The sequence below is a fragment of the Carya illinoinensis genome, chromosome 16 (assembly GCF_018687715.1).
Source record: "Carya illinoinensis cultivar Pawnee chromosome 16, C.illinoinensisPawnee_v1, whole genome shotgun sequence".
Lineage (NCBI taxonomy): Eukaryota > Viridiplantae > Streptophyta > Magnoliopsida > Fagales > Juglandaceae > Carya > Carya illinoinensis.
This window is the reverse complement of record NC_056767.1, coordinates 24,151,671-24,170,422: the sequence shown is the minus strand read 5'-3', so window position 1 is coordinate 24,170,422 and position 18,752 is coordinate 24,151,671. Positions and strand designations below refer to the sequence as shown.

The 18,752-nt window shown below is 33.9% G+C and overlaps 2 protein-coding genes across 2 annotated transcripts; both read right to left on the bottom strand.

The window, feature by feature from the left end:
- Positions 1–7,032: 7,032 nt before the first annotated feature.
- On the bottom strand, positions 7,033–10,270 carry LOC122298696 (glycosyltransferase BC10-like). Its single transcript, XM_043108562.1, has 2 exons — positions 9,632–10,270; positions 7,033–7,894 (listed from the first exon to the last, which is right to left on the bottom strand). Exons 1-2 carry the CDS (start codon positions 10,196–10,198, stop codon positions 7,253–7,255), a joined length of 1,209 nt encoding a protein of 402 aa, XP_042964496.1. The 5' UTR covers positions 10,199–10,270; the 3' UTR covers positions 7,033–7,252.
- Positions 10,271–14,137: 3,867 nt separating this feature from the next.
- Positions 14,138–17,579, bottom strand: LOC122299424 (AP-3 complex subunit delta-like). The gene has a single exon (XM_043109696.1). The coding sequence runs from the start codon at positions 17,362–17,364 to the stop codon at positions 14,404–14,406; it is 2,961 nt and encodes a 986-aa protein (XP_042965630.1). The 5' UTR covers positions 17,365–17,579; the 3' UTR covers positions 14,138–14,403.
- Positions 17,580–18,752: the final 1,173 nt, after the last annotated feature.

Sequence of the window (18,752 nt, the reverse complement as noted above, 5' to 3'; positions counted from 1 at the left end):
TTCAAGTCGCATTTCCCTTGCCAACTTCTTACTGTGCAACTGATCGTCCAGATCTGATCGTGGTGACTACTAGTAGTCCAGAAGGGTGCTTCATTAAATGCGGCGTGGTCTCACATTGTGGCATGCTCGTCTCCGTCCTCTATTAATGTGGCATGGCCTTGATCAAGTACGCCCACCCTTCAAGCCTATCCAGCCGCTGGGGTTCGAGGACAATGGTTGTCCCTGACTTAGCGTATAGGGATTCTCAACCAGTAGTGTGTTAGGCATTCTAACTCTCAACCCCTAACTAGCACGTGTCGCTTAGTCGCCTCCTTCTGGGCCCGGTCTGTCCTATCCTCTCGAGCTAGTTTAGCCCTATTGGGCTACCCTTAGACCTATCAAGACCCTGCAGGCTGAGCCTGTTTAGCTCGGCCCAACACCTGGGATGACTCCCCTAACAATATATATATATATATATATATAATATACCATCTTATGCCTTATCTTGACAGCCTTTGTATAAATTTTATAGCCTTAACCCAGTGCTTGTATGTATAACTCTAGCTCACATCGAACAATTGAAAATAATAAGTATGTAGCCCTCAATTCGATTGAGAAGCAATATGGTGACAAAACCAGCTGCTCCCCCCCCCCCCCCCCCCCCCCCCCCCCCCCCCAATCCCCTCTTGCTTAAAAAACCAAGAGCTCTAGATTTGGTTTTCGCTAGAGGGAAAGGAGGTTTCGACTTTTTCCTCCTGCTCCCTCTCTTTCCTTCATTTCTCAATTCACCCACCTTGTATATCAAAGTTTCTTTTGTTTAGTTTTATTTTACTTTCTTCAAGGCTGAAAAAGACAGATTTACAACTTTCCAGCAACTCCTAAGGGACAAGCACGGCCCAAGCACATTCATAGGTCAAAAATTGTTCGACTTTGCGAAAATCACCGTGTATGTAGTCCTCACGAGCTGCCCACATCTGCATGTGGTCCTCATTCGCCACTCTTTCCGACTGCTCTTCTTGACACATGTGCCAGATCACTGAACTCACTACCACCAGACCTTTCATATCTAACATTTTTAGCTAAAAAGAGACAAGTGTGTTTCCTTCACAGATTCTGAAGTCTACTGAAATTTGTCCAAATTGTAATGTGTCTTTTTTCGCATCTATCTTACCGCTTTCTTTTTTTATTTCCTTATTATTAATTAAAATAAAAAAGAGTTCATCTCTTAAACTTTTGTAGAGGTTAATTAATTTCTTTCTATAAAGAGTAAAGTTGAATATCTTTTTAAATAAAGAGTGTTGTCTCTTGGACATTTTGCTGTAAAGAGTAACATTACTAGTGAAGACTAGATCAATCACAAATGGAAATAGTGTACTGGTGAAGCTTCAAATACATTATTTTGGTTTATAATGTCGTGTTTGATACAGAGACATCTCAGAATGTATCTGGTCATAGATATTAGTTTATTTGATAAATGAATTATGACAGTTTTCCTTTTAAAAAAAAGAAAGAAAGAAACTCTAGCTCACATCAATCTATTGATATATTGTAGACTGTCTCATTCTACCATAGACAAGTTGTGGAGCATGACCCCATTTTTTATTGAACCTTGTAAACATATTATATATAGCAAAGACATAGAGACTCGAATGGTGCTCACAAAAATTCTTGTTAGTTACTTGGTCAAATTTGATGGTCCAATTCTGAGAGATCAACAACTCATGTGGGTCCTACAATATTTAATAATATATAAGATTTTCGAGCATCATGGACCATTCATAAGCATTTAGTATTATGTCTATTCAATTCGGCCAGATAACTAGAGAAATCTTATTTATGCTTCATTTCACTGTCCGTATGAAAAATTATTAACCAAGTTAAATCATGATCTAAACAAGTAAAGTTGTGTAAAAGTAAAAATCAAAAAATCATTAGTTTTAAGATTACAGACATTCAAGTCCCCTATAAGCTGACTCTGTCCTTGTGTATTGGATGAATGTTCAACGATCATCCTATCTATGCAAATCAGAATTGAATTGCATAAGCTTTGGAGCAGATCTCAACAGCTTATCCAAAGCATGGAGAGTGAACTTCCTTGCAAACAAATGGCAGATGTATTGGTTCTCTTCCCATTGTGTACTCACATCGGCTACCACTCCTTTACCTCTCCTAAATATTAATGGTGATCACATCTGTTGTTAGAAACCTTGCTGGGTGGGGTCCACCCTTTGACCAGTCAATTTACTGACACATGTATTATTTACGGATAATTTGTAATAGATTACTGCTCCATCTATAAAAAAATATATAAAATAATTTCATATATTAACGTGATTTTATCTATATATTATATCTATTTTAATAAAATAATTTTATAATCTGATAAATTATATTAAATTATATAAATTTATAAAATTATTTTTATATAATTTATTTTATGAATAAAGTATTTCATATAGTGGGAATATTGGCAAACTCATTTGATTATAATTATAAGATTGAAGACTGGGCGTCGTCACACCGCGTTGTCGCGTTCTCGAGGACCAAGAGCCGGCTTGACCTATGGTTTGGACCCAAAGGGGGACCAAAGGGTGAGTTCCAATGTGCATCTAAACCCTATTCACCATTGTTTAATATTCACTTATATATATATATATATATATATATATAAGCTTTCTAACACACGGTTAAGCTCAGAAAACAGACCCACCCACTTTCAAGAAGTAATAATAAAATATAGATCGGAGAAGTATGGAGAGAAATTTCCAAAGATTGAAACCCACAAAATGTCCCTATCTTTAGTATTTTCCAAGAATCATTAGTTGTCGGAATGGATTTACGAGGAAGAAGATGATGGCCCATTTAGTGTGAAGATTATTAATTACTTGAAAAATCAGCTCATAAACTTTTATCCAATAGAGCCCACAAACACCAAAGAGTTGATCTGTCCTCCATATATACATATATATATATATATATATATATTTTTTTTTTTTGAGAAAATATATTCTCAAGCCTATAAAGCACATCTAGTACTAAGGTATTTACATAACATAATTTGATTTAAAAGATAAATTTTAAAATTTAAATCTGATATATCAAATCTTATAATTTAAATAATATAAATAGTATACTCCGTACACCAACCTAAAAAGGAATAACTCTTTTTTTTTTTTTTATACACATAAGGGTTATTTTAGAACAGTTGTTACGTACACAACATGTCTTCATTAGATTCGAAGCCCCCAATGATAGTAACCATATGCTTCACCCTTTATTTAATAGATAATGTTAGGGTGCACCTCAAATATGTACACCAGTGTAAATGGTCTTTCTTTTCTTTTTTTTCTTTTAAGTATTTTTTAAACATCCTTAACTATTAAAAAATTAAAAAAAAATACCAATTCTCTAGTAGTCATTTTCTTAATTATTAAGAAAAAAAAAAAAATAGGAGTGAACATATTGGAGAGTGATACTAACATATTCCTAAATTAATTATTATTTTTCACCGGATTTTGTATGCAAATTGACACTGTTGAATGAGAAATTACCCTTTTATCTTTCATTTGAAAATTTGTCTTACAGGCTTTCTTGGCCTTTTCTATATTGGACTTATACCATAAACTCTTTTATATGGTTTGACTCTTCGGGCTTATTTAATTTGGGCTAAATCATATCCATATTTAATACCATCATCTATTAATACGGTTTTCGCTTCCCAAATATGTTTTCACCCCTCTTTATCATTGTCGTCAACTAATTTGACAAATGAGATTCTTCTATTGTAATATGGAAAACTTTTAATTAATTGCCTTAAAATACTAAACAGAGAATCCTGACATACAATACAGAATAAGTGCTACAGCTACAAAGAGATATCATATATATAAATAAACTTATAAACTAACATTGTTTCGCATAATACGTTAGATTTATTTTATAATAAAAGTAATTTTGTAATTTAATATATCACGTTAAGTCAGGTCAGTTTAAAATTTTATTTTTATAAAATTTTTTTGTGACTAAAATATTTTTCTTTTTGTATTGATTCAAACTTAAGTAATTAAGGAAAACAAAATAAAATTATTTAATTTCATATAATCAGTACAATTTTCACAAATTCTTACACAAAATATAATAAATAATTCTATTTTTTAAAATCCTACAACAAAACTAATATTAAAAAATTATATTATAACAATATTTTATTTAATTTTCAACAAAATATCTTATATTAACTTAATTGTATAACCAAACTAAACTTAAATCTACCTACACTTTTAAAAGGGATAAAAGTAGTAAATCTAAATTAAAAATCCCTTACTAAAACAAGGCGGACAGCATTGCAACCCATTGTTTGATGAGACTACTACACTCAATGAGCCAAAAATTGAAAAATAATCATGATGATGTGTATGGTACATAAAGTCTTGTCATTGAGCGGCAACAAATGTAGCCTTGGCCCCAATTGTAGCACTCTTGATGTAGAAAAAGGCCCGAGGAAGTAATAAATTTTTGGATTTTGTTACGAATGAGAAAAGTCGCGTATTAATTTACGTACTAATATTGATTTTTTCATATTTAAATTTTAAATTAGCACTGTTTTTAATAAAATTTATTTTTTGATCAATCACAATAGATTAATGTATATATTAATACATAATTGTGATTAGAACTAGATTTTTCCTAAATTTTTAGACAGAAGTTGACCCTTGGATCACTGATTAATTTAGATGAGATATATGTTCATTATTATCTTTATGGAAAATGGTAGGTTGCACATCAAATAAGCGTCTCAAATGTTTATATTAGTGTAAATAATTTTTCTCTTTTAAATATTTTTTAAATATCTTTAAAAGTATATATATTTTCTAATAATTATTTCTTAAAAAATATAAATAAATTAAATAAAAATATATAAATAAGCATATTCGGGAAGCATATTCGAAAATCGTACTAACATTTTCTGTGTCTGAAAGGGTATGTCCACTTTTGTCACTGTCTAGGTAACTTTGAGATCGATGATACTATTGCCAATTATGGAAATATGATAACTTAATTACAAGTTGGAGATCATGTCATAACTAATTGATTTTCCAAGGCAAGTCTCAGTGTATTTTTTATGGCCTAAACGCAATGCTGGTATACTCAATATAAATGGAGGCCTAAGATAAAATTTGAGTGAGTTATTTATGATTATAATATAATAAAATATAAATTATTATATGAAATGTTTTCAAAACTTTAAATAAAATGAGATTTTATTTAAAATACTTAAATAAATTGTTTTTGAATTTATATTTAATACAACTTAAAATGAGGTCTCAATATAAATTTTGTATCTCAAATTAGCAAAATCTTAAAAAAGTTATTTAAAAATATAAATAATTCATTGTATTAAATAATAAATTTAGTATTATGGAGACTTGCACACATTTAAAAATAAAAAAATTATTTAAAATTTTCTTAAATGAAATGGCTTTTATTTTTATTTTTTTAAAATTAGAGAAAAAAGCACCTCACTTTTATTTTTGTATCCCTTGCATAGGTTGGGACCTTAGGTAATGGCCTATATGGCCTTATCATTGAGCCGTGATCGGTGGTCGCATGTATAACTCTAGCTCGCACCAGTCTATTGATATCTTCTAGACTCTCTCTCATTCTACCATAGACAAGTTGTACAGCATGACTTCTTTTTTTATTAAATCTAGCTTGTAAACATATATATAGCAAAGAACATAGAGTACTCTTGAATAATGCTGATCATAAAATTTGATCAAATTTGATGGTCCAATTCTAGAGAGAGACCATCAATAACTCAGGTGGCTCTTATAGTATTTAATGTTATGTAAGTAGGGCTATAAATAAACCAGTCTGTTCGATAGCCTGCTCTGTACTCATTCGGTTAAATTCGAATCGAACTCGACTCGTGAAAAAAAAAAAAAAAAAAAAAAAAAAAAAAAAAAAAAAAAAAAAACCGTTCATGAAAGTAGATACCCACTCAATTTGTAAATGATACACACCCAACAAAATTCAACTCGATTCAGCTAAGACTCATTAAGGCCCGCTCATTTATACTCGAGTCGACTCGTTAACTCGACTCGATTAAAATTCATTTATATATTGATAAATATATACATATACTATATATATGTACATATATATATATATATATATATATGTATTAGCTAATAATATAAACATACCACTTTTATAATTAAAATATATAATATGTAATCAAATTACATATGTCTATATAGTGAATATACTTCATAGGTCTATTTTATAATTTGTATAATAATTAGTCGATAAAATTTAATAATTTCATATGGTAGTATGTGGAAATTATATATGAAATAGATATATGCTATTATATTAAGTGTATGTATTAATAATATATTGTTATTTTGGATAAATATTAACTAGTTATATATTAATTATTTATAAATTTTTTAAAATTTTATAATTTAATAAAGGTTTTACTTGTTAGTTGTATAAATTCAATATTAAATTTTTTATTTTTTTATTTAATTTATTAATGATTAAATCGGATTGAAAAAATTAAAAAAAATAAAAAACAATTCGAGCTTGAGCTCGAGTTTAGTTTGACTTGAATTCATTTGTGGGACGAGCTTGAGCTCGAGCTTTATTTAAGAGTTTAGCTTATCGAGTCGAGCTCGAACGAAAAATTAAAAAAAAAAATCTCGAGCTCCAAATTCAAACTTGAGTATTTTGAGTCGAGCCAAACTTGGCAAGTCAAAGACAGGCTCAACTCGACTCGATTACAACCCTATATGTAAGATTTTCGAGTAATATGGTTTGGATGGTGAAATGAGAATTTGTTTAGTTTAGATTAAGTTGAAAGTTTAATAAAATATAATTTTTTAATATTATTATTGTTTTGAGATTTGAAAAAGTTGAATTAGAATTTAAAAAAGTTAAATTATTTATTATCTTTTATGTGAAAGTTTGAAAAAGTTGTAATGATGATATGAGAATTTTGTATCACATCTTATTAGCTACCAAACCCGCCTTAATGTTGTGTCTATCAAATTCCATCAAATAACTAGAGAAATCTTATTTAAGCTGTCTGTATGCACAATTATTAACCAAGTTAAATCATGATCTAAACAAGTATAGTAGCGTAAAAAGTAACAATCAAAAAATCATTAGTACAAACATTTTAAGGCACTTCTTTTTGTGCCCTAAAAACTGACTATGTCTGTGTGTATTTGATGAATGTTGTTCAAAGATCATCCTATCTATGCCATTATCAACTGAATTGCATAACCTTTGGAGCAAATCTCAACAGCCTATCCAAAGCATGGAGAGTGAACTTCCTTGCAAACAAATGGCAGATATTGGTTCTCTTCCCATTGTACTCACATTGGCTACCATTCCTTAACCTCTCCAAAGAATCAATGGTCACATCTGTTCTTATAAACCTTGCTGGGTGGGGTCCACCCTTTGACCAGTCAACCCAAGTCAAAGTCCTATTTGAATTCCTCTTCCAAAAATGGATGCTAACAAATGTGGGCAAGTAATGCTCATCCGAATAACAAGCGTTCTTGCAATGCCTTCCAAATATTGGAAAATATCTTTTATCCGAAATTACTTCAATGGCAAGCTCACGGTCCATCTCAAACCATTGGGCGCCTTTCCGCCATTGCTCGAGAGTGATCGTGGGACTCATTTTAGGGCTATATCGGCCTTGGCCCACTGGGCCTGGTAAATCATAGGCCTCCACGAAGGTTGTTTTCGAGCCTACGAGATAGTTGTAGATCGTCGAGAAATTAAACAGAGGAATGCATGACTCCGAGAGAAGCACGAAACGTTGGTTCGACATGTCCAGAAGCGCATTGGCTAGCAGGCGGCGCTCCGCCTCCAACATGTTAAAATCTCCCCATCTCACGGCCTGAATAATTGAAATTAGACATTAATGGTAATTACTTGTGGTGCCAAAACTTAAAAGCAATACAAAAAGCCCTAAAGTACCAAAACCATATGAAAAATAAACTAACAATCAAGCCCAAGTTTAAATTCCAAAAAAGCCCAATTAAACATCTCATGTTTAGAACTTGAAAGAACTTGCAAGTTATTTTCTATTTTTTTTTCTATTTTCTTTTTTTTTTTTAATTTTTGGGTAAGAAATTTGCTTTATATACTTTACGGTTGCATTTGGATAGTGAGGTAATATCATATATTCTGTGAATGGTAGTAAAAAAAAATAATAATAAAATATTAAATAATAGTAAATAGTAATAAAAAATAGTGAAAAATAATAATAAAATAATAAATAATAGTTGAGTCTTCTCAGAATACTCCACTACCCAAACTAGCCGTAAGTCTCACCGCTCAATAGAACTTTAATTAATTTGCAGCACATGAGGGATGGAATGAAGAAAAGAATCTAGAAAAGTTGGTTAATTTTCAAAACAGAAAGGCAAGGAATAGGAATTATGAGGATAATGAAGGAAATTTTCCTTTCCAATTGCAAAAAGAGTAGAATCAAAGTAATGAATGAAACATATAGCTATCACAGAATATCATAAAGGCAAAATGACCAACTCATGACCATGCTTAAGTGGATTTGGATAATCGATTGATAATCTAATAATCTATCGATTATCGATTAGAGTAAAATCGATCCTCTCAATTTCACTAGAAATTTAAATGCAGAGAAGGAATATCAATATTAAACTTGATGGGAAGATATGTTACTTTCTCATATCTCATACATAGAAGTTATTCTATTTGACCAAAAAAATATATTATAATATATGGTTAAGTATGTCAACTACATAGAATACATACACATGATCTGCAGTGTCACATATGCTGTATAAGGTTAATTAAGCCTATGAATTTTCAGATTCATGTAATTGCCGAGCTCATGTTCACCTTTTACTTGATGTCAACATCCAAACTTCCAAAGAATAAAAAATAAAAAATAGAAAACCTGCCTTTTCTCTTTAATATGAAAAGCTTTGCACTCTCATGGTAAAAGAAATGACAAAAATAATGCCTGCATGCTAACATTGTTTGTAACTAAGAATTGCTCCTTACACCAATACAACCTAAAAATGTCTGGCCTTGTTGCTCCATATTATATGCTAGCTGTTCATCAGTAACACGTATGCACCTATATTTTTGTAAGATTCTTGTTACTGATCATACACACACACACACACACACACACTATTGATTAATGCTATCTTTAAGGTACTAATTACAAAGAATTTTAGTATGATAAAGGAAATCAAAAGATGAAAATATGAGGTTATTTGTGTATACGTTTCTGTTTTGGTTAAGTCATGCAACTAAAATGAATTGCCTGATGCTTTCCTCCTCTCGTGTTACAAGAAAAATGCTTATTTGTAATTAGTTATTTGCTACAAATTATTTTATGTCAAAATAAATATATTCTAATCGCAAATAACTATTCATAAATGCTCGATATTTTTTTGCCATCGATCGATCGATAGAAACTATTTACCCTTTTATTTTCGTTGAACATTATTCTTTAATGATTAGAATATATGCATCAGTCAGACAGACAATACGCAGGTTTCACATAAAATGTTAGAAAAAGGAAGAAGAAAATCATGCAGAAAAAGAATATATATATATATATATATATACACACACTGACCTTGCTCGGGATCCTCCGGCCATGAAAGACAGAGCCTTGGGGCACTGTTCCATTGAAAGAAGGATTTGGGTGCACATATATAGAATACAGACCTTCATGTACTCCTTTAAAGAACAGCTCCCAGAGTGGAGCCAACAGCACAGGCCCTTTTGTCAAAAACATGAATGCAACTTTTGGGGTGCGCTTGAATGGGTATTCAAGAATCCTAGGAACCATCGAAGCCCTCCAAAGCAACTCTTTGTCTTCCATGTCGTGCATAACATGATGGGGTGGTTTCAAAAACTCTGTCAACCCAACGCGGCTGCTGAGATTCGTGTTGGCAGTTTTGAATGAGAGGAAAGGAGAAGATGATGACATTTTAGGAGATATTGGAAGAAGGAGCTGGTTGAGTTTCAGGTTGAAGGAGAAATCTCTGAGGTAGAAACTGAGAGTAAGTCCGAGGGCTAAACCGGAGCAAAAGATAAGAAAACAGGTGACAAGGTTTTGCAGATGCGCCATCTGAGCATTGAATTGCAGTTTTGGGTGTGAAGAAATTGCTGGTGAACTTTGTACAAGTTTGTTCTTCATCGCATGAGAGAGAGAGAGAGAGAGAGAGAGAGAGAGAGAGAGAGAGAGAGAGATTCACAAAGCTTTAGGCTCTTCACAATGATATATATTGGCGCATCTGTTTAAAAAATGTTTAATTATAAATTCTGTTTTTTTATTCTGTTCATAATTTGATTTTTTAATCATCTGGATGTGGCCCTTTTAATGAGTATATATATATATATATGGAAAAAAAATTAAAATGAATTTTCTAGAACTTTTAAATTTTCAACTTGCTTGATGATCAAATGATCTTAAATTTTCAACTTGCTTGATGATCAAATGATCTTTAAGATTACTTTTTATTATTAGAGATGTTCGGAAAATTGCGGCCTCACATCTCAACCCACCTGATGAGAAAATATAGATTTAATTTTATTAATTTAAAATATTTTTTAAAACAAAAATAGAGTTGAGAGTTGAGACTCAACCAAAAAAATGAGAAGATTGATAAAGAAAAAGTTGGAAGGCTCTTAAAAGACACCAAAATCATGAGTTGGGCAGTTATAACTTAATAATTGAGTAGTGGCTATAAAGATTCATGCTTTAAACAACATGTTCCCTCTGTGGCTTAATTCCATTTATATTTTCCTTCTTATTATATCATCTGTCACACAAAACCAAAATCATGCCCTTTTTTACAACTATTTATATAATCATATTTTAAAATGAAGGTATTTATATTAAGTAATGGTGCGTTTATTTCATAAAAATATACATCATTTAAAATATAGTTATAAAAATAATTGTGTCTTTATTATTTTCTAAATGAGAAATAATTTTAAAAAATAAACTCATAAAATGACGAGATTTAATATAATATATTATATTATAAAGTTATTTTTATTATAAAATAAAAATAAAATTATATCAATTTATAAATTTATATTTATATAATTATTTTACATCTATAATACTTCTATTTCTATATATCACGTACCCTAAAAGAAATAATATATATATATATATATATTTCTTGTCAGTTTTGTGCGGCTTGCAGTAAGCCTTACGCCTGCTGGCTGCTCAATTGCGTACAGGGGTTTTAAACGCAGCCAACCACTCTTTTTTTCAAGTACTACAGCTGTCTTTCTTCTCTCCATTAGTTTCGGCAGCTTGAGATCAACGGAAAGTTAAGAACAAAAAATTAAATAAAATATTAATTTTCTGCCGTCCTAATGATTTTTTTTTTTTTTTTTTTTTTTTGGTGTATGTTTTACTGTTTTCATGTGCAAGATAACAACTATATTAAAATAAAAGAAAATACATGCAAATATTATTTCTCTTTTTAACATTCTAGTCAAAGGTTTGACATAAAATGGGACATGCGCCGATGAAAAGGAGAATATGGGCGAAGTAGAGGTGGGTGGACTGCAGGGATTTTAGTACTCTTCCGGAGTGGTGTATAGTCGGTAGAGCGGAACAAATCCAGATTCCAAAGTCTTTGAAAAAACCAGAAAGATAAGAGTGGAGAGAAATGGTGGTGGTGCAAAAATAGTTTAGATCACGCCAACGATAGCAACATTTTGGGTTCACATGCACCCATGCGGAGGCGTGTGTGCTGCACATGAGGCAAAAGGGGCGATGTGCAAGAGTTTCAGGTAGATTGGCAGAAAGGATTCCAATGGTGGTGGCCCTGTGGGTTGATGAGAAATGGAAGCTGGTCGCTCTAATGAATCTCGATTGATTGAAATCAATGAGAAGCATGGAGGATGAGTAGAGAGAAAAATGATGTTTATAGTAAAAGAATGGAGGGTGAAATAATGATAGGAAGGAAGAAAGTGATCTCTCCCAAGGGTAATGCGTGTTCGGAGGGTCTATCAAATTGGGTGACCGCCCTTTTGGTCCAAAGAAAAAACACACTACATGTTGCCTTATTCCCACTATCAACTTTCATGCGAAGTTATAATGGTATGACCACCCTTTAATCTACCATATCACATGAAGTGTTAAGAGTTATAGAGATATTTCAAAAAAATAAACTCACAAATTATAAACCGACATGACCTCATACAAGTTAAATCTACTTTACATGAAGTGTTCGGAGGGTCTATCAAATTGGGTGACCGCCCTTTTGGCCCAAAGAAAAAACACACTACATGTTGCCTTATTCCCACTATCAACTTTTATGCGAAGTTATAATGGTATGACCACCCTTTGATCTACCATATCACATGAAGTGTTAAGAGTCATAGAGATATTTCAAAAAAATAAACTCACAAACTATAAACCGACATGACTTCATACAAGTTAAATCTACTTTGCAATAAAAATAACTTTACAACTTAATGTACTAAATCAAATCGCATCAATTTATAAATTTACTTTTATAAGATCTCTTTATGACTAAAGTGCAACATATTCAACGCAAATGGTACCCAAGCGCCACCTAACTTGGTTGCATCTCCAAGGAATTTCTTTCCTCTCCAAAAGACATTTACCTATCCTCTGTTTTGCAATGAAAATTTTCTTTTGCTTCCTTTCTCGAGGATACAGAGGATGAATAAATAGAAAGATCTCCAAACGCTTGGAAACATTCAAGTCCACTGCTAAATTACTTGTTGCGCCTTTTAGACCCAATATCGTTATCCATACTGGCAAAAACCAACATATACGGTAGTTGCTTCCTCAACTCTACAGTGAGACATGAATTCGGAATAAACTTTCACTACATTTTTCGTTTGTTAGTTTCAATTCTAAGCATTGTACCTGTTGTAAGAGGACATTAACCGTCTCTATTCTGTTGTGTATTTGGAGTGATTTATGTTCTGCATAGTGTTTTTGGTACCGTACCGTACCGGCCGACACATTCCTTACCGATCACCAGGCCGGTACAGGTAAGGTACATGTTTCGTACCGGTTGAAATACCGGCTGGTATTTAGGCCTTTATGTTTTTTTTTTTTTTTCATTTTTTAAAGTTATAATCTCATTTTTTGACCCCAATTCATATCAAACTATTTATAATTTATATATACATATGTATTCATGTATAATTTATTCATATATAGATTATTATTTTGAAATATAATTTATATATATATTTTTATATATAATTTATTTATATATCGACTATCCCGAAACGGTACCGGTACCGAAATATTTCGTTCCATTGCCTTGACCGATATGCCATCCGGTACGGTATTCAAAACATTGATTTTGCATTTCTAACAAGAAAAATGATTTGAACAAGTCTCAAATAAAAAAGTATTGCACAAGAATTGGATCCCACTTTGAAAAAGTGTAAAAAAAAAAAAAAAAACTATTTTTTATTGGTGGGACTCATTTTATTTTAAAGAACTTGCACGAAGCTTGCTTATTTGAAGCTTGCACCTAACTTTACTCTTCTAACAAAGTCGGAAGAGTATGGGCAAGTTTAGTTTGAAAGCTATGTCATAACAAAATTCAGCAAGCTATAATTCCAGATCCGCCATGCATCCATCTGAAGGGATGAATATTATCACTGTTAGTTATGCCTTGTTAAAACATTCTGTGATTTCAAACCCAGACTTTAGCTAGATGTGATGCACCCTATGCAGTAAACAACCCCACTGAAAAAACAAAAGACAAAAAAAGCAAGCAGAACACTGGGTCCAAGTCAACTTTATCCAACCATGCCTTAACCCCAAGTGATTGGGTTAACTATTTGAAACCATTTTCCAAACTAATTGATCAAAATAAAAGGGAGAGACAAAGATTACAGTTCAATACAGGCAAGAAAAAGTTTGGGTTTAGGCCTCATCAGGAAAGCAAAGCAAGAATTTGAAATTGAACTTATCATTTATTGTCTTATCTCTCTTTCTCTCCCTCCTCTTCTCTGAATTAAGCAATCATAAAAATAAATAACAAGTACCTCATCAGCAAAACAAACAAGAATTGCAAGAGCACCTCAAACTATAAGCATAATGACAAAGAAACTCAAGAAGTTAAAAGCTCATAAAGAATGCTTCCACACTACTGTTATACAGGAGCGAAGCAACCTTACATTTGAAATTTGAATTTGATGAGATTCATTTTGTGTAAGACGGGAAAACCAATTCCACATATTTAAGAGAATTGCGAGCCCTCACCAGATAATAAAGTTTGTAAAATCTATAAAGAACTCACCTTATCATACAAAGCGATCGAATACAGGGAACAATAAAGTTCTCCGTAGCATCTGATGGCAGATAATGAGTCATGATCTTTAATGCTACAAAAGAAAATCTGGGATTACGGGTGTTTGTGAAACCACATTCAAGGGTGCATCAGCTCTATGCGAAGCTTTGTGCCTAGCGTGCCGATGACTACTTTTTTGCTTCCCTTTCTGACCATTTTCTTCTCCTTCTTCACCAATCTTTCCTGTACTCTTATGCCTTCTCTCTTTACCATTAATAGAGTGTTTGTTTTTTCTTGAACTTGGATTTTCATGTTTAAGCTTTTCTGAATCACCCAGATTTTCTTTCAATTCGGAACAATCAACATTTAGCTTTTCCTTCCCTTTTCTCTTGCTTCTCTTACTGGATGACTTATCAGATGGATTCCTTTGTGATGTAGCAGTTCGGGTGTCACTTCCTACAAGCACTTCCCGCACAGCACCAGAGACCAAATCATCCTTTGTTTCTGGCCTTTTGGCTGTAATAGTTACTAAATCTCCTTCATCCAATTTCACCACTACAGGCCTAGTCTTTGCATGGTTTGGCTTTTTGTTGGTAGCAAGTGATTGCACTGTAAGCTTAACCAGATCCTCTGTATCATTCTTAGGATTAACCTGAAGCTTGGGCTCATTAGCAGGTGGATAATCATTTCCTACAATTTCATTTTTCTCTGGAGCTAGATAGTATAATCCGTGTAGCTTACGGTGTTCTGTGAGCAGAGATGTGGCCTCATTAGATGGTTCTGACTCTTCTTTGTTCTGTAGGCCAAAGGGAGAAACACCAACCTCCTCTCCATAATAAGGACTTCCAAGAGAGAATAAATTTGATGCAGGTACTTGAAAATCAGCACAGATTGTCTCCAAATCATCAAGATTCTCCTTAAGTAGTAACCCTTCTGGTATAGGAACCCTTTGCTGAGCACTAACTGAGACTGGACCAAGCTCCTCGGAGAAGGCATCAGATATCAGTTTGATGATTTTGGAAGCTTTCATTTCTTCACTTTCCAATGTTTTCCCCTTCTGTACTAAGCATTCAGTTATTTCTCCTTTAATCAACTCAATGAAACATAATATATGCCGCGTTCTCTCAAATACTTCTGCATCATGGCTTCCTGTAAACGGGCCCAAAGCCAATTCAACTTGATTTATCAGGTTAATAATAGAATCATATGTGAAAATGTTCTCTGAAAAAGCAGGTGTGGATGTTTGGCCGTGATTAATAGTTCTATCCCCACCATTTTCTATTGAAAGATCTTCATATGACTGGTTGCTTGGGTTGAAGCCTTCACTACAATGAGCAGAAGGAGCTTCACATGTTGTCAAATCAGAACCCTCTAGCATGTTCCTTTTCAACACTAATTCTGAAACCCCCAACACCAAATTATCAGGAAATGAAGATGTCATACTCTCACTTTGCAAGATGTAAGAGTGCAGACAAAAGATTAGGACTTTAAAGGCAGAATGGATATAAACTGCTCTTACTGATAGTGGCAAGAGACTTGTACGAGGTTGCAACAGAGCCTCCATAAGTTCAAATGGATTCCTCGAGAACTCAATATACTCCCCTGACACCCAAGCAGCCGCAGCTAATATCCTATGCAAGAAAGGGTTACCAAGTAATGCAGGGTCAATCAGCAGACCACGAGCAACCTGAAGAAGCTCAGGTCTAACATCCTTGACCCTCATACCCATATCAATTAGCTGATTCTCAATTTCATCCCCCTTTTGACAATGTGGAATCCTCGACATTTCTCCAAGAAGTGAAACATACCAATCAAAGTCAACAATAATCTCATACGCATTTCTAGAACACGTACATAAAATGGATCCAAGAATCTCATTGCAAAATCCTGGGTCAGATTTAAGAGAATAAGTCACCAAAACCCTGGAAATTTCCACAACATTACTCTCAGAAACCATTGCCATCACAAGACGCAAGCACTCAAGCTTGATATTAGGATCCTCATCACTCAGCCACTTAATCACAACCTCCTTGTTCTCCAACACTGCCCACAAATGCTTTGGGGCAATAACTGAAAGTGCCTGCAATCCAAGATATTTAAGATTTGGGTCATCATCAACCAGCAATTCCCGAATTTTCACTACAGCAAGCTTCACTGCGGATTCATATTCGCTGAAACTACTAACTACAGTCCTAATGCACTCAAACATCAATGACTTTGCCCCGGTCCTCCTCATATGGTCGCATATGGGCTCAACAACCCTCTTCGCCAATCTTGGCTCTAATGGAGCCAACTTGGCGAAAATCTTCAACACCTTAATCAAGACCCAATTATTCTTGGAATCGACTAAAATCCTATAAAACTCGGGTGCCAATGGAAGATACGATCCGGGGTCTTGGGAAGCTAACTCGCAAAAGACCCCCACAACCGCAGCCAAAATCTGGGGGTCCGAATTATCTAAATTCTCAACCAAACGCTTAAAACAAACTCTCACGGCATCTGGGTATTTGGCGAACACCCTCAAAACGACGCTAATGGCTTTCTTCCTAACGAAAATTTTAGTAGTCGACAAAAGAGTGAATATTTCCGGCGTTAAATCTCTAGCAAGATCAGGAGTGGAAATTCTCGAGAGACATTCGAGGGCGAGGCTTACCTCGAACTCGTTGGTGCTGGCGAGATCCTTGCGGAGCTGGTTGGTGATGAGGAGGAGGACGGGGGTGTCGTCGTGGAAGGATAGAGAGGCGGCGTGGTATCCGATCCTCTTGTGGGAGAAGCGGGAGGAAGACATGACCTCGACGACATGGAAGGCGGCCCAGGACATGTCGTGGAAGTGAAGGGAGGCGAGGTAAGAGAGCTTTTGGAGGGCGGTGGACTTGGTGTGGGGATCGGTGGACTTGACCTCGCGGCGGATCTCTTCGATGGCCTTGGAGACGAAGGCCGACTCGCCGATGAGTTGGAGGCGGAGGCCTTTGATCAGGTCCTCCAGAGTTCGTTGGAAGAGAGTCTCCATGATGGAAGAAGAATAATAAGAAGAAGAAGAAACCCCTCCCGCCATTTTCTTCGGAGAACCAAAGAAACCCACTTCCTTTCTTCGTGCACTGAATTGATTTTGATCTGCAAATTCAACCTTTATTCCTTTCTTTCTGGGCTTGTCCCAATACGAAGAGGAAGAAGAACAAGGTTGGGGTACCAGAAATTCATGATTGAAGAAAGGTTTTAGTAATATTTGTGTGGGTACCCCTTATTTTGTGCCTATGATTTGCAATGAAATTTGAGCAGTCTCACTCTCACACAAATTATTTATCCAACAAAATTAAATAAAAAAAAAAAACAAAGTGATACTACCTACAGTATTGGGATCCATAAATGGTCATGGAAAAGTATAGTTACAAGTATAACTGTGCATTAATCTATACATTAATGTGATATAATTAGTCAAAAAGTAGATTTTATTAAAAATAGTATTAATTTAAATTTTAAGTATGAATAAATCAGTGTTGATACACAGATTAGTACGCGACTGTGCTTATATGTAACAAAACTCTTTTTTTTAAATAATTACATGACACTTGCGTACTCACGACTATAAATATTATTTTTTTTAAAAAAATTAAAATATTAATCTTATAAATTAAATTTTACAATTTATTAAATTTTATAATTTAAATAATTTGAATAAGAGAAAAACTTTCCACCGGAGCTTCCTATAAACTGCATTTATCGGAGACCAATAAAATAGTGACACGTCACTCCTCTATCTCCCCTCCTCATCGCCGCGCTGCAGGGAATCAAAATACAAAAAATTATTTCCCAGTCGAGACCCGCTCCCCAAACCCCCCCTGTTCTCTCTATCGAAGCTCTGCATTTTTTCTTTGTTTCTGCTTCAAACTTTAGGCTATCCAAAGCTATGGATATATAGAAGGTTCGACCCTCGACCTCACCTTTTCGCTATCCAAAGCTACGGATATATAGAAGGTTCGACCCTCGACCTCACCTTTTCAGCAGATTAGAATATTCGCTATGGATTTATACCTCTTTTCCTACCATATGGAAAAGGGCATTTTGTATGCTTTATCTGTCCCAAATTCCTATTCCTAAACTCCATAACTAGCTAGTACCATATATATCTCACCAACTTGCAGAGCCGAGAGCATCATCTTTTTTTCAAAATCTGGAAAGCTCGATCAGTTTTGATGCAAAGACTAGTCAAAGATTGATTGTTACACATATGCAGTATGGTTACTGCAATCATTGATCAGGAGTGGAATGCATATGAAAGATTAGCATGAATTGATTCACTTATCTTAATTAATAATAAACTCCAACATAATAATTGAAAGATGTCCTCACGTACGTACCCTTTAGATGCAAAGGTTGAATGATATGATTTCTTGGGTCCCTCTTTGCAGATGGGGTTTGCATTTATGGAATCTAGAAAACACC

What these genes read in the sequence shown, in the direction of transcription:
- LOC122298696 (XM_043108562.1), bottom strand. Translation starts at nt 10,198, where the DNA reads ATGAAGAACAAACTTGTACAAAGTTCACCAGCAATTTCTTCACACCCA. An exon ending in GCCGGAGGATCCCGAGCAAG is followed by an intron (nt 7,895 to 9,631) that starts GTCAGTGTGTGT and finishes TCAATTATTCAG; the next exon opens with GCCGTGAGATGGGGAGATTT.
- LOC122299424 (XM_043109696.1), bottom strand. Translation starts at nt 17,364, where the DNA reads ATGGCGGGAGGGGTTTCTTCTTCTTCTTATTATTCTTCTTCCATCATG.